This window comes from Phocoena phocoena, chromosome 17, assembly GCF_963924675.1.
Source record: "Phocoena phocoena chromosome 17, mPhoPho1.1, whole genome shotgun sequence".
NCBI classification, from domain to species: Eukaryota; Metazoa; Chordata; class Mammalia; order Artiodactyla; family Phocoenidae; genus Phocoena; species Phocoena phocoena.
The window spans coordinates 3,692,375-3,707,376 of NC_089235.1; the positions used below are offsets into that span (position 1 = coordinate 3,692,375).

Genomic DNA, 15,002 nt, shown 5'->3' on the forward strand with positions numbered 1-15,002 from the left:
CATGGCAGCTTGTGGGATCTCAGTTCCCCGGCCAGGAATTGAACCTGGGCTACAGCAGTGAAAGCCCAGAATCCTAACCAGTAGGCCACCAGGGAACTCCCTGGTTTTAATTCATGAAGAGAATTTAACTTACCCAATATGAACATACAATAAAAGTGTGATAATTAAAGTCCAACAGCATATAAAGATAAGTAATAGTAGGAATAGATAAATCTAATGTTGGAATAGAATATCAAATTCAGAATTTGATTCCAAGGATCTATTTAAGGTTCTCTAACACAGATTGGATTTTTTTTTTTTTTACCCTACCAACAACTCAAACCATTGTATCAGAAATTAAAACGGACACAGCAATTTCTCGTTTCTTATGCTGCGTTTATATTTCTCTCCTTCAACCATTCCTGCAGTTCTCAGGCAAGGCGAGGGATGAAGCGGTTTCCGACCGCGCAGTGCCCAGGGAGGAAGGCCAGGGCACCGTCCCTGCAGGTGGCAGGATGGGTGTGGGTCACTGTCCTGAGCAGGGCTCGCGTCCTGGGCACCCCTGAGCAGAACTGCACACGGGCGCGGCTCCAAGGGCTTTGCAGCTGCGATCCAGCTGCCCCTATAACTGCCCCCGTAACTGCCCCCGTCCTCACGATGGTCCAGCAGGGGCCGGGGTGGGGGGGACTCGAGCTCTGAAACGCACCTGTGGTAGGTCCTCACCACGATGTCTGAGGGATGTGATGCCAGTGTCTGTCTCCTTGACGCAACTGTGAGCGCCTTAGCACAGGGAGCCCCCATTTGTGGTTTCAGTCCTAAAATTTATCACAGTGCTTCCAGACAGGGAATAAATGTTTGGTCAATGAACGGATTGTAAGCACCAAATTTTACCAGAATTAGCAGAAATGATCTGGAGAGAGTCACGCTGCATCTTCTCAATGATCCAAACGACAACGGAATCGGAATCTCCAGCTTACGTGGTGCTAAGTCTGCCCCCGCCCCCCTTTCACTTTCCCTGTTGCAGCCGATGGGATCAGAACGCGTGGAGATGCGAAAGCGGCAGGTGTGCGCCGCCCAGGGGCCCGCAGCCTCCGCCCCAGGCCCGCGCGGAGTGGGGAACCGGGGGCCCAACGCTTGCTGCTTCTGCTGGTGCTGCTGCTGTAGCTGCTCTTGGTAAGGTTTGCGGCTTTTCATGATCGCGCTCCCGGTAGGAGAACGGTACCCTGAATGGTGCCAGTTTGCGATGAATGCAGTAAGTGCTTTTAAGCAACCGCTATATGCCTGCCTCTGATGTGGGTTCTGTAAAGGACGACAACAAAAACAAACAAACAAACCCAAGAGGAGGCTGCATCCTAGCTCCGGAGAGACCTATGCAAATCCCTGAAATCAGGCTAACTAATGTATATCTAAAGAACAACCTAAGGCAGCTGACGATTGAATATTAATATCTGGGCAGAAAGGAGTGAACTCAAGGCCCTCCAGTCGGTAACAAAGGCTTCATGGAGGACTTAGAATTTAATCTGGGTCTTCAGGTCTAGCGTTATGAAGGAGAATGAGCCTGCAGTTTATATTCCGCTGCTTCTGTTTTATTAATATTGTTTTTGAATAAAGAAAAATGTCAAAAACGAAGCTTGACAGAGAGAGGAAAATCTAAAAATATAGACTCACTTACTAGTAGTGGAAGATACACAATCACTGCTTTAAAAAAAGAGATACAACTTGAGCGTTTGAGTCAGTGTTGAAGATCTGGAGAAACGGGGCTGATTTACACCCAGAAATCACAGGAACGTTAGGTTGCATTTCGGAAATCTTGGATATGAAACGTGCTTCGTGACAGCCAAACGTGTGCGTAGCTTTAGGCAATTCAATGATTGTAAATTTATTTGGGCTTGACTGTAAGTTAGACCAGACCTCACTATCCCGTGGAGAAGAAGGAAAACTGTGATTGATCAGGGAAGTAGAACCATTAGAACTGGGGGTGGGTGGGCTGCAGGCTGAAGGTGAAAAGTCCAGGACGGTTTGGGCTGTTCCTGCTTGCCTCGGGCTGGTGTTAATTTCCATAAAGTTCCAGGCCGGTGCCTCTGAGGATGGATGTTACCCTGATGCTGGGAGGTCTGTCCATTCGGGACGGAACCGCAGACTCAAGTGGGAATATGGGGGGGGAGTGGCTGACCAGAACCTAGCAGCCCAGAGTTTAAAGTGAGCCTTCATCCCTGACAAGGGGTCTAGAGGACCCGGCAGGAGACGGGAGGAGAGGGCGCGTTGGCACCTCTGACGCATCGAGGTGTCCAGGACCCCCGGTAGTCGGGGAGGGGACCTACCAGGGGTGAAGAGACTGCACTGAGGCCCCTTTGCCACCCTTTCACTCTGCTCATCAGGCTCAGTGAGATGGTGCCTGAGAGGCGTGCAAAGGTGTCCCTGTGCAGGAGGGATGCCGCCTGGCATTTACCCCATCCCCCCTTCCCTGCTCTGGTGCCTTGGGATGGCACAGGAGGTGGGGACCATGGCCTGAACGATGTCTGGGACTGATGGTGTATGGGCGACAGGTGGTGATGGGTCCCAGAGCAGCCTCCTCCTACTAACGTCAACCAGGGCAAAACTACTGAGCCTGCGCTCTAGAGCCCGCGAGCCACAACTACTGAGCCCACGTGCTACAACTACTGAGCCTGCACTCTAGAGCCCACGAGCCACAACTACTGAAGCCCGCGTGCCACAACTACTGAGCCCGTGTGCTACAACTACTGAGCCTGTGCTCTAGAGCCCGCATGCCACAACTACTGAAGCCCACATGCCTAGAGCCCATGCTCCGCAACAAGAGAAGCCCACGCACCGCAACAAACAGTAGCCCCCGCTCACCACAACTAGAGAAAGCCTGCAGCCAAAAAAAATTTTTAATTTTTAAAAATTAAAAAAAAATACTGAAAACTTTATCAGCATATAGCAAAGGTGGCTTTAGCAAAAGAAAGAATGAGCTATTCTATAAATACCCAGATTCCTGGCATTAAGTGACCAGCTCATCCCAGTTGCCTGGTTGGTTTCAGCATTGAAAGTCCTATGTCCCAGCAAACCCATGAGCCCCAGACAAACTGGGAAGGTCGGTCACCCTACCTGGTATCCAAATCCATAGAAACAGATTTATATTCCTATATTGCATCATGTAAAAAATTAATCTCCCAAGATCAACTCCAGATGGCTTAAAAGCCTAAACGTGAATATCCAAGAGGAAGACACAAGATAATATCTTTATGATCTTGGTGTTGGGAAGAATTACTTTTAAAAAGAAAAAGGAAAATCTGTAAAAGGAAGAGATTCATAAATCTGGCTACATTAAAATACTAAAATGTGCTAGCAGGAAAACTAAAAACACATTTCATCCAAAGGCTTGTACATGAACATTCATTGCATCACGGTTCATCCTGTGAGAGGGTCACAGCAGCGTTCATCTGACTGAGAAGAACTGAAAATATCCGGAGAGATGCTTCGTGCTGTAGTTACGTAATGTGACACCATCCGGCTTTTAAATGCACGTGCTTTTAAAGGAGAAAAAGCAACCTGTAAAGCAATGCATATTTACAAAGTTTGGAAATATGTGCATATCTATATATTTTTATTTATTTATTTATACATTTTTAGAGAGGGTAGGGTAACTGTGAATGGTAATGATAAGAAACAAAAAAATAAGTGTGCTGGTTATCTCAGGAGAAGAAAGGGGGTAATAGGTTGGGAAAAAAGTGCGTGGAAAACTTCAGCTGATTTCCTAGATTTTTTTCACAACGTGCATTTGAGATTTATCCATGTTGAGAGTACACAGTGAGTCCATTTTTTTTTTCAGAGTGATTTTTTAATTCGTTTACCAGAGTCCATTTTTAAGAAAGGTAAATGGCTATTAGTTTTCTAAGCCCTTGTATTATCTTTCTCAGAATCCTGCTTTCTGGCCTTCAGGCGTTTCATTTTATAAAAGGAGTCATGCAGAGTCTTGATGTCTTGAAAATAAACTTTTTTCCTTTCTAGAAGACTGAAGAATTTTTTCCTCTTTATAACAACTCTAAACTTTACCAAAAGAGACCTAAGCAGGGCTCTTCTTTTATTGAATATTTCTTCAAAGTGGTGAGCAACTATTTTGGCTTCTATCAACATTTTCTTATTCTACTTTAACAATAAAAATAAATCCAGGTTCAAAAAGTGGGCACAAAATATATTACTGTTTTTCAAGAACACATTGTCTCCTAAGAAATATTCCTACTTTTAAAAGAATGAGACATGGGGCTTCCCTGGTGACACAGTGGTTGAGAGTCCGCCTGCTGATGCAGGGGACGCGGGTTCGTGCCCTGGTCCGGGAAGATCCCACATGCTGCGGAGCGGCTGGGCCCGTGAGCCATGGCCGCTGAGCCTGCGCGTCCGGAGCCTGTGCTTTGCAACGGGAGAGGCCACAACAATGAGAGGCCCACGTACGACAAAAAAAAAAAAAAAAGAATGAGACATGGAAAAAATGCCAAAGCTTAAGTACATATTGCATTATTTATTCATAATACAACTTACAGTTCTTTTAAGAATCTTGTGTCAAATTCATCCTTCCTTTTCCTCTTTGCTTTTTCATACCCACTGTGTAGTACTATTTTCTCTTACGAAAGAAGTCTATGACGTGGGGCAGTATTAATACTCCTGCAGAGAGAGTACCACCCAGATGCCTTTCAAATTCGTTTTTGTTTTTGTTTTAAGAAACCATCATTTACTGAAACTGTTAGCCCTGGCATCATGAAAGCAACAAGAAAAAGGAGTTCCTGCATGTCTAATGACTGCACTTAAAGAAAAATAGAGCTACACACAAACACACAATTACTGAAAATTCATAAATGCCTGAAAATAGAATAAAAGACTTATAAAATGGTGTAAAGAATGTTAAGGAAAGGCATAATAAAAGAATAGAAAAGACAGTACAGAGGCAATAGTAAGATAAAGCAAACTCAACTAATCAATGATAAAAATCCATTTTGATATTAATGGGAAACTAAAAGCATTCCTGCTAAAATCAAGAACAAGGCAAGGGGGACTTCCCTGGTGGCACAGTGGTTAAGAATCCACCTGCCAAGTCAGGGGACATGGGATCGAGCCCTGGTCCAGGAAAATCCCACATGCCGCAGAGCAACTAAACCCATGTGCCCCAACTACTAAGCCTGCGCTCTAGAGCCCATGAGCCACAACTACCAAGCCCGCGTGCCACAACTACTGAAGCCTGCGCGCCTAGAGCCCGTGCTCTGCAACAAGAGAAGCCACCGCAGTGAGAAGCCCACGCACCGCAACGAAGAGTAGCCCCCACTTGCCGCAACTAGAGAAAGCCCGTGCACAGCAACGAAGACCCAACGCAGTCAAAAATAAATAAATTAATTAATTTTTTAAAAAAAGAACAAGGCAAGGCTGTCCAGGATCTTCCGTACTATTCAACACTGTGCTTTAGGGATCAGACAAGAAAAAACAACTGGAGGCCTAAGAATTGGGAAAGAAGAGGAAAAGCTCCCTGTTTGCTGATGATAAGAGAATTCCCTTGAGAATGCCAGGGGAATTGTTGCTACGCTGACACAAACACAAAAGAGAGAAATCAACTTAACAAAAAATGATAGCTTTCAGAATGTAAAGAACTCTTACAAGTCAAAAAGAAAAAGACAAACCAATTTAAAAATGGGTGAAGGATCTGAATAGATATGTCTCCAAAGAAGATGTACAGCTAGATGATAAATACTTGTAAAGATGCTCAAATGTCATGAGTCATTAGCAAAATGCAAATCAAAAGCACCATGTGATACCACTTCATAACCACCTAAATGGCTAGAATAAGAAAGACAGACAACAGTAAGTGTTGGCAAGGGTGTGGAGGAATTGGCTCCCTCCAACATTGCTGGTGGGCCTGTGAGATGGTGCAGCTGCTTTGGAGAACAGTTTGGGCCTTCCTCAAAATGTTAACAATAGAGTTACGACGTGACAGCATTTCCACTCCTGCGTATCTACACAGCAGAAATAAAAACAGACAGCCAAAAAAAAAAAAAAAACAGACAGCCACACAAAACCTTGTACGTGACTGTTCATAGTGGAATTATTTACAGATAGCCCCGACGTGCAAACAGCCTAACTGTTCATCAGCTGATGAATGGATAACAAATTGTGATACACACAGGCAACGGAATATTACTCAGGCACAAAAAGGAATAACGTAGTGAAACATGCTACAGCATGAATGAACCTTAAACCAGTATGCCAAGTGAAAGGAGCCAGCCACCAAGGGCCACATATGGTGTGATCCAGAATAGACATGTCTTAGAGAACAAACTAGTGGTTACCACTGGGGGGAGGGAAGGGGAAGCGGCCATAGTAGAGGGGTGGTGGAGAAAAGGGTTACTATGGGATTGTATGAAATCATGTGTGTGAAACTTCTGAAAATTGTAAAGCACTGTAGAATTTAAAGAATCTTTCATTCAGTGAAAAAGAATACACATATCTCTAGAGACAGGAAGCAGATTGTGTATGTTGAGGGCTGGTGTAGGTCAGAGGTAGTGTGTCATGAGCAGTGGCTGCCAACAGGTCTGGGGCTTCCTTTCGGGGTAATGAAAATGTTGTGAAATTAGATAGTGAGGGTCATACAACCTTGTGATTATGCTAAAAAACACTGAGTTGTACACTTTAAAGAGGCAACTTTATGACGTAAAAATGATGGTTCAGTAAAGCTAGTAACAAATTACCTTCAAACGTACAAACAATAAAGTTAGAAGATGAGATGGAAGTGAAAATTCCATTTACTGTAACAACAGAAATACCTGGAATAAATTTACAAATGAAGGTACAAAACGTGTATAAGGAAACAAACTCCCTTGAAAGATACAATAGAGATTTTGATTGTACGCTTTCCTGGCTTTCTTTCATACTTTCATATGTGTGCCTGTAAATACATAAAATCTCCATTTTCACTGGGAAACAAAGTCTGGAGAATGTATACCTTTTTTCAAGGTTCAGGAAACAAAATGAAAACCGAAAACATTCCTGAAAATCTGATCTTTCTACTACTTTCTAATGGACATGTTTTATGAAAAGAAATATTATTCTAAATGTAAACTCTCTCAATGAGTGTAGACCATAGTATTATAAATAGAATTAATTTTGCTAATAGCTTATTGTCATACTTTTGGTTTTCTTAAGAAAACAAAGAATTGTCACTTTTATCAAGAAAAGAAATTAATTCAACTTTGTAAGCTGAAGTTCTCTGAAATATTTGTAAATCTTTCCTTGATACAGAATGATCTCAACTAACACGTGTTTGTCTTATTTCTTGCAGTCTCACTGTTAGAAACCAAGAGGAACAGAGACTCAGGAGTGCTTCCTATGAACTCAGAACAGAGGACCTTCCCATCTGTGAAGAAAGGTAAAATCTCAAAGTGTTTAGCTCACTAAATCGACAGAAATGCCAACCTTATTATTTTTTCCTTCCAGTTTTATTGAGATATAATTGACATTCAGCACCGTGTAAGCCTAAGGAGAACAGCATAATGATTTGACTTGTATACGGCATGAAATGATGATCAAAATAAGTTTAGTGAACGTCCATCCTTTCGTAGATTCTCAACCAGATTTTTTTTTGTATTTTTGTTTCAATAGAACACACAGTTTCTCTAACTGCAATTTAATAATATCAAATCATAATGTTGCATCACATTTTCACTGCAGAATTCTTTTTTTTTTAAAAGGTATTTATTTATTTATTTTGTGGTCATGCCGTGAGGCATGCAAGATCTTAGTTCCCCAAACAGGGATTGAACCCAGGCCCCCTGCGCTGGGAGCTCAGAGTCTTAACCACTGGACCGCCTGGAAGTCCCTGCAGAATTCCTTTTAATTCATTGTGTGACAGGGAGAAAAATCAGTTCCACTGTTAATCTAATGCCTGTTAATCACAAATAGAAATTGATGCTTCTTGGCAAAACATATGATGTCATTTTATTTTTATGTGATTTACTTTTTAAAATAAAAGAACATAATGAAATACACAAGTTAGGGTTTCAGGAAAATTTTTAAGGTCCATTTTTTTTTCTTAACTATAAATATACTTTAGTAAATGTATTATTTTTAAGTATTTTGAGAAAAAAGTTGGAAAAACACACAAATTACTTTCCATAATGTCAAATTTTAAAATTGTCTTTTTTCCTGCCTGTATTATCTATGGATTTACTTCCACTTACCCATTCTTATTCCTTTTCTTTGTGTTATGCCAATATAACTGCAGGCAACAGACAAATATCCTAAAAGCATTGTTCAAATAGGTCTTGTCTTAAATTATTTATTTATTTATTATTTTTTTTTTTTTTTTGCGTTACGCGGGCCTCTCAATGCTGTGGCCTCTCCCGCCGCGGAGCACAGGCTCCGGACGCGCAGGCCCAGCGGCCATGGCTCACGGGCCCAGCCGCTCCGCGGCATGTGGGATCTTCCCGGACCAGGGCACGAACCCGCGTCCCCTGCATTGGCAGGCGGACTCTCAACCACTGCGCCACCAGGGAAGCCCTAAATTATTTATTTTTGAGGGGGGAAAAAAACAAGTAACCTAAAAGTTTACTTAAAATATTTTTCTTCATTCTTTATTTATTTTTACCCAGATATTTCAGCGTCTAGGATGCATATTAAAATCTTCCACAATTCATGAGTCTGTTAAAAACAGCTTTTCTCTTATATCGTTCAGTATACTGTATTCTGCGCCGAGGCTTGAGGCTTTGAGTACTGTCTGGAACCAGAAAGCCCTCATCGGGTCCTGGCTCTGTCCATCCTGCCTGTATGACCTTGGGCACTTAGCAGCCACATCCTGCCTCAGTTTCCCTGTGTGTAAAATGGGGATAATAACAGTGTATTGTGACTCAGCCAAAGAAGGGTTGTCGTGAGCCTTGAGTAACCAGTAAAGCACTGAGAACAGAGCCAGGCAAGAGGGAACGATTCCGTGTATACCGGCCATTATTTGTTCTCAATCATATCCAATAATATAAAATGACTGTTTATCCAATTCGATGCCTTTTGCTTCCATTTCTATTTAGATATTAATCGTATTCATCTGTATTTCCCTCACATATCTTTGCCTATTTGTTTGTAATTTTTGGTAGTATTTTGTATGCTTCCCGAAAATAGCATTATGTTGGATTTTTGCCCAGTTTGAGTCTCTGTCACTCAACTGGGAATTAAAATCCAATTACATTGGGTCAGTTGTCTTGATGATTACGGATATGTTTAATCTTCTAGAATGTTTGTTGACTATCTATTTACAATACACCCTAATTATTTCCTTTTTTTTTTTTTTTTTTTTTACTGTATGAACTGTGCTTTCTTTGCTTCTAGGTTCTTTGGTACTATGGAAAAGATATGTTTTCTCTCTCTCTCTCTCTCTCTCTCTCTCTCTCTTTTTAAAGGGTACTACTGATTACCCTTAAGTTTTTCAGTCATTCTTTTATATGTATTTCTTAAATTAAAAGGAGTAAGAAGATATATTTTGAATCCCCATATTTAAGGAACATAACTTAGCATTCTTTTTTTTTTAATTTAGCATTCTTTACTAAGCCTTGCCAATTTAATTAACCTACCTAAAAAGAATCTGGTATTTTTTTTTTTTTTTTTTTTGCGGTACACGGGCCTCTCACTGTTGTGGCCTCTCCCGTTGCAGAGCGCAGGCTCAGTGGCCATGGCTCACAGGCCCAGCCGCTCTGCAGCATGTGGGATCTTCCCGGACCGGGGCACGAACCTGTGTCCCCTGCATCGGCAGGCGGACTCTCAACCACTGCGCCACCAGGGAAGCCCCGAATCTGGTATTTTTATGTAGATTGCTTTAAGTTACTATTTTTAAGTTATCTTTTAAGCATCTTTTAAAATATTTCTTTCAGGGAGTTCCCTGGTGGTTCAGTGGTTAGGATTCTGGGCTTTCACTGCTGTGGCCTGGGTTCAATCCCTGGTGGGGTAACTGAGATCCCACAAGCCACATAGCCAAAAAACATGTATATATATATTTCTTTCAAAACTAATTTTACTGGTTATGATAGAGATTTATGCTTTCATACAGAATACTCTTTTCGTGATGAAAAGCTTAAACACCTGTTATAAAAAACAGAAATCAGACAATACAAAAGTTTTACAATAAAAGCTCAGTTGTCCTCTTACTCCAGACCTTGTCCCAATCTCCAAATATAAACCATCAACAGTTTTTTTACGTATCCTCAAAGGAACTATCTATGCACTTCCACACAGTTGTACTTACATAGGATTCGTCTATACACACTGAATCTAACTTTGAAACTAAACTTGAAATGACTGTTTATCTGTCTGTGTCTCACTGCTGGCTCAGCTGACTACTCGCTTTCTATGACCCATTTTGCCTGGTCTTCAGCTTTTTTATTTTTTTTGGCCGTGCAGCGTGGCTTATGGGATCTCAGTTCCCCACCCAGGGATTGAACCCGGGCCATGGCAGTGAAAGCCCGGAATCCTAACCACTGAAGCACCAGGGAACTCTCCGGTCTTCAGCTTTTCACTGATGTTTCTCTGCTGGGTCACTTATAATCCGTCTTAAAGATAGGAAAAGGACATAGAATTTACATTGTAAACTTTGCATATGGGAGAGAGTTTTTTCTATCATCATCATATAATTAGGACTAGTTTGCTACATATCAAATTCTTGGCGGTACAGTTTACCCCCCAAAACTAAATGGAGAGAGAGCCTTTGGCAGTGTGGCAGATTAGATCATCTGGGGGCCTTCCCAAGAGAGAAGAACAGATTTTGCATAAGTCTAAAAGTTTTTGCAACACTGGGCTCACAGAAAGTAAGGAAAAGGACAAAGCACCTGAAAAGCAAAACCAAATAAAAAGTAAGCAAAGCCCTGAGCAGTGACTGCTAAGCACAGGACAGGAGGGTTTTCTCTCAGAGCCAGTGCAGAGTGGGTAGGGCAAGGAGCTTAAAGCCAGGATTCCACGATTCAGCCCTGGTCCACGAAAGGAGCAGAAGTGGTCCCCAGTCAGTAGGAAGCACACACACATCCTCTCTGGAGGAAAGGGAATATCATCAAATGTGACTCTCAGTTTCCCAAAGATTAAGACCAACCAAAAATTACAAAACTAGAAGGACACAACCTACCACAAATGAGAGTCAGTAGAAACAACACTTGGATTTAGAGGCCAAAAGACTTCAGATGTTAGAATTACCTGCAATCAAATATAAAGTAATGGTCTCTGAAATGTTTAAACCAATTAAACATGGAATCACAAAAATGAGTAGGCTGAATTCAACTATCAGAATTGTCCAGGAAGGGAAATTCCCTGGCAGTCCAGTGGTTAGGACTCTGCGCTTCCATTGCAGGGGGCATGGGTTCAATCCCTGGTCAGGGAGCTAAGATCCCACAAGCCTCGAGGCTCGGCCAATAAATAAATAAGTAAATAAATGAATTAATAATAAAATAAAAATAAAAGCAGAGTCTTTTAAAAAAAAAACTAAAGAACATATTCTTCAGGGATACATCCATACATAAAAACTATGAAAAGAAAAAGGGTAAGGGAAAAGAAATTAATAAGGATCATTGTTAAACAGATTGTGTTTTCTGGCCTCAATATAATGAAAATGTAAGTAAAAATAAACTAAAACAGGGTAAGCCCCAAAATCAAGAAGAGCAGTTCCATCGGGGATGGAGGGGGGCGTCCAGAGGGCAGTGTGTGGACCTAGCACCCAGGTGAGTGCACTGCTGCGGATGGCCTAGGTCTCCAGGTAAAAGGTGAATCCGTAAGTGCTCAGTTCGTCATCGCTGTTCATCACTTGCAGTTACTGGACAAAACTTATCTTCTTTCCTTTTTCTCTTTAACATTCTCTTTTGAATCTTTCAGAACCCTGGGCAGACACTGCCCCATGACTGTCCTGGAAGCCAGGTGGTCAGGTCTGACTTGGGTCTATCACAGCCGCCTGGGGAGTTTGTGGTCAGATGGTCGTTAAGAATTTTTTGTTTTACTTTTATAATTTAAAACCTTTGCCAGGATGTGCCTAGATATACGGGCTTGTTCTTAGCAGTTATTCCAGCAGTTTGGTTTGCAAGCCCTTTGGCAGCAGTGGTGCCGTCCAGCTAGACAGTTGGAAAGTGCCACACGTGTTTCTGCCGAAGGCGTGAGGAAATGAGAACAGCCCTTTCTCTGCCTAAAAGGGCCTAAGGGCACATTTTCATTCTCAGAGCGAAAAGACACGTTTCTCGGGATGCAATTCACATCAGCCACCAATACCTCTGCTCCCTTCGCCCCTTTCTCCCGCCCCCCGCCCAGCCCGGGTCCCAGCCTGGAGGAGGCCAGCGCCTGGGCCCAGTCCTTCGACAAACTCATGCTCACGCCTGCGGGGAGGAACGCGTTCCGGGAGTTTCTCCGAACGGAGTTCAGTGAGGAAAACATGCTCTTCTGGATGGCATGTGAGGAACTGAAAAAAGAAGCTAATAAAACCATGATTGAAGAGAAAGCACGAATAATATATGAAGACTACGTTTCTATTCTTTCTCCTAAAGAGGTACGTACCCACCAGAAACGTCCCCCAGGAGGCCGCGGGTGAAAGGAACCCCTTCGGTGTCTGGTCACCCGGCCTGGTCAGGGCTGCTTCCACCATTCATAGTGTTCAAACGGCTTGCGGGGTGGTCCCACCAACGGGGGCCAAGTGCCCCCCGAAATCAGGCAAAGATTGTGTGCATTTTCCTGGGAAAAGTATCTATAACTTTCATCCGATTCTCTAGAAGTAGGCGTCTATGCATTTTGCTGTAAACGCTGTTTTTAAATGACAGCCTATAAGCGTTCCTTTAAATAAAATTATCCTTTTAATCTGAGCAAAGTCTCATTTACAGGTATCCTGACTTTAGGTGGAAAGAGCATCACTTACATGATGCTGATGCTGCAGAGGTTCGCCCCAGAGTGGCCCTTTGTGACATCAGAGAAATGATGAGAGGAGTGAAATCATCAGGTTTCCACCTCTCAGTTTTCATTCTTCCAAATCTAAAATCTAGGAGGTTACGTTGGCCTCAAACCTAAGTGCCTTGTAGCTCCGATGGTAAAATCCCACATGTGCTGCTCAGAATGTAAAGCTAATAAAACAGGACCTCTCCTGTCAGGGAGCTCACAGACAAGGGGGCAGCAGACATGGAGCCCCGGGTGCGACATGCGACATCTTGGGGTCATGACGGGCTGGGGGACGAGCCGTCACTGGGGGGCGGGGGGCATGAGGAAGAGGTACCTGGAGAGGCCATGGATGGGCCAAGGATAATGAGGAGGAAATTACCAGAAACGCAGTGGGCTGAAGGCATCCCACGGGACAGGACTAGATGGGCCAGGGGTAAGAGCATGGGGTCACAGGAACAGTGAAAGCGTCCGAAGGTGGGTGGCTGAAGGGCACAGTGCTTACCAAACAACTGGGGCCGGTGGCCAACAGCAGGAGGAACGTTTAGGAAAAGAGGATGGTCCGAGAGCACGGAGAGGTTTGCGGACCAGGCTGAGCTGAGGTTTATCCGGGAAGAGCTTGGATTTTAGCCTGGTAATATCACCAAACTTGGATTTTTGAAGACCACATGATAGATTACGAAAAGAAGACCAGAGGCAGAGGCCACTTAGAGGACGAATTCCAACCCAGACATGACGATGGTCCAACCAGGCCAGCTGAAGAGAAGCCAGAGAGGATGGCTTTGATCTGAGTCTGGAATGACTGCACGTCTGGTTTAGGCAGACAGGGTGGGGACCATGCTTGGGAGAAAGACAGTGGGACTCAATTTCGCTTCCTTAAGTTTGCAGTAAGTTGGAGATATTCCATTGACAGATGTACGGATACGAAGTTCAGAAAGTTCTTTCAATTTGGGGTTAACAAAAAGCAAGAGAATTTTTGTCCTTTAATGTATGGCTTCGACATATTTTTATTTTGTCATGACTTTCCTTTTTATTTTTTAAGGCAAGGTTTTTCATCACTGTCTTTCAAAGCATTATACAACCAGAAAACTTGGCAAATTTGTAAAGCAAAGATGATATAGAAAGACGACCCTTTCCTCCCAAATATAAGCATCTATTACTTGAAATGTAAAAGCTTGAAAAGTTTAAAAGCGTAGACCTTGGGGTCAGATGCACTGGGGTTTGAGCCCCAGTTCTCTCATTTAATAGCTGCATGACCTCAGGTGTGTTTCTGAGCCTCTGCACCTCGGTTCCTTCCTGTGTAGGAAGGGGAGGTCCGCACTTGCCTGAACATTTGGGAAAAGTGACAAGGGGACGATGTGAAGTCCTGCCCACGCCGGGCAGAGCGGGCTCACCCCGGGTGACAACCCTCAGCAAACCCTGTGTCCATTTCCCATCCTAAGCAGACCCTGTCCCCACCAGCACTTGAGGGACAGTCTTCAGATGGAGGTTGTAGAGAATGAAACAGTTCCATTTGCGCCTTAACTGTTTGTGAACTAGAATGTATTTTTAAATTTATTTTTGGCTGCATTGGGTCTTTGTTCCTGCGCACAGGCTTTCTCTAGTTGTGGTGAGCGGGGGGCTACTCTTCACTGCGGTGCGCGGGCTTCTCATTGCGGTGGTTTCTCTTGTTGAGGAGCACGGGCTCTAGGCGTTCAGGCTCAGTAGTTGTGGCTCGCAGGCTCAGTAGTTGTGGCTCGCAAGCTCTAGAGCGCAGGCTCAGTAGTTGTGGCTCGTGGGCTCTAGAGCACAGGCTCAGTAGTTGTGGCTCGTGGGCTCTAGAGCTCAGGCTCAGTAGTTGTAGCGCACAGGCTTAGTTGCTCCGTGGCATGTGGGATCTTCCCGGACCAGGGCTCGAACCCATGTCCCCTGCATTGGCAAGTGGATTCTTAACCACTGCACCACCAGGGAAGTCCCCTAGAATATTTTTTGATGTTTTCTGCAGTAACGCTTAGTCTAATTTTCTTTCTTTTTTTTTGAAAGACTTTTTTTTGATGTGGACCATTTTTAAAGTCTTTATTGAATTTGTTACAATACTGCTTCTGTTTTATGTTTTGGTTTTTTTGGCT

General features: G+C 43.3%; 1 protein-coding gene across 3 annotated transcripts in view; it reads left to right on the top strand.

Annotated features, from left to right (window-relative positions):
• Positions 1 to 15,002, top strand: part of RGS20 (regulator of G protein signaling 20) — a 77,099-nt gene that overhangs the window by 58,348 nt on the left and 3,749 nt on the right. For all 3 annotated transcript variants that reach the window (XM_065895504.1, XM_065895505.1, XM_065895506.1), the window contains 3 exons: positions 1,004 to 1,152; positions 7,301 to 7,387; positions 12,283 to 12,517. In XM_065895504.1, coding sequence (XP_065751576.1) covers positions 1,004 to 1,152; positions 7,301 to 7,387; positions 12,283 to 12,517 — 471 coding nt within the window. The remainder of the gene's footprint in view (positions 1 to 1,003; positions 1,153 to 7,300; positions 7,388 to 12,282; positions 12,518 to 15,002) is intronic.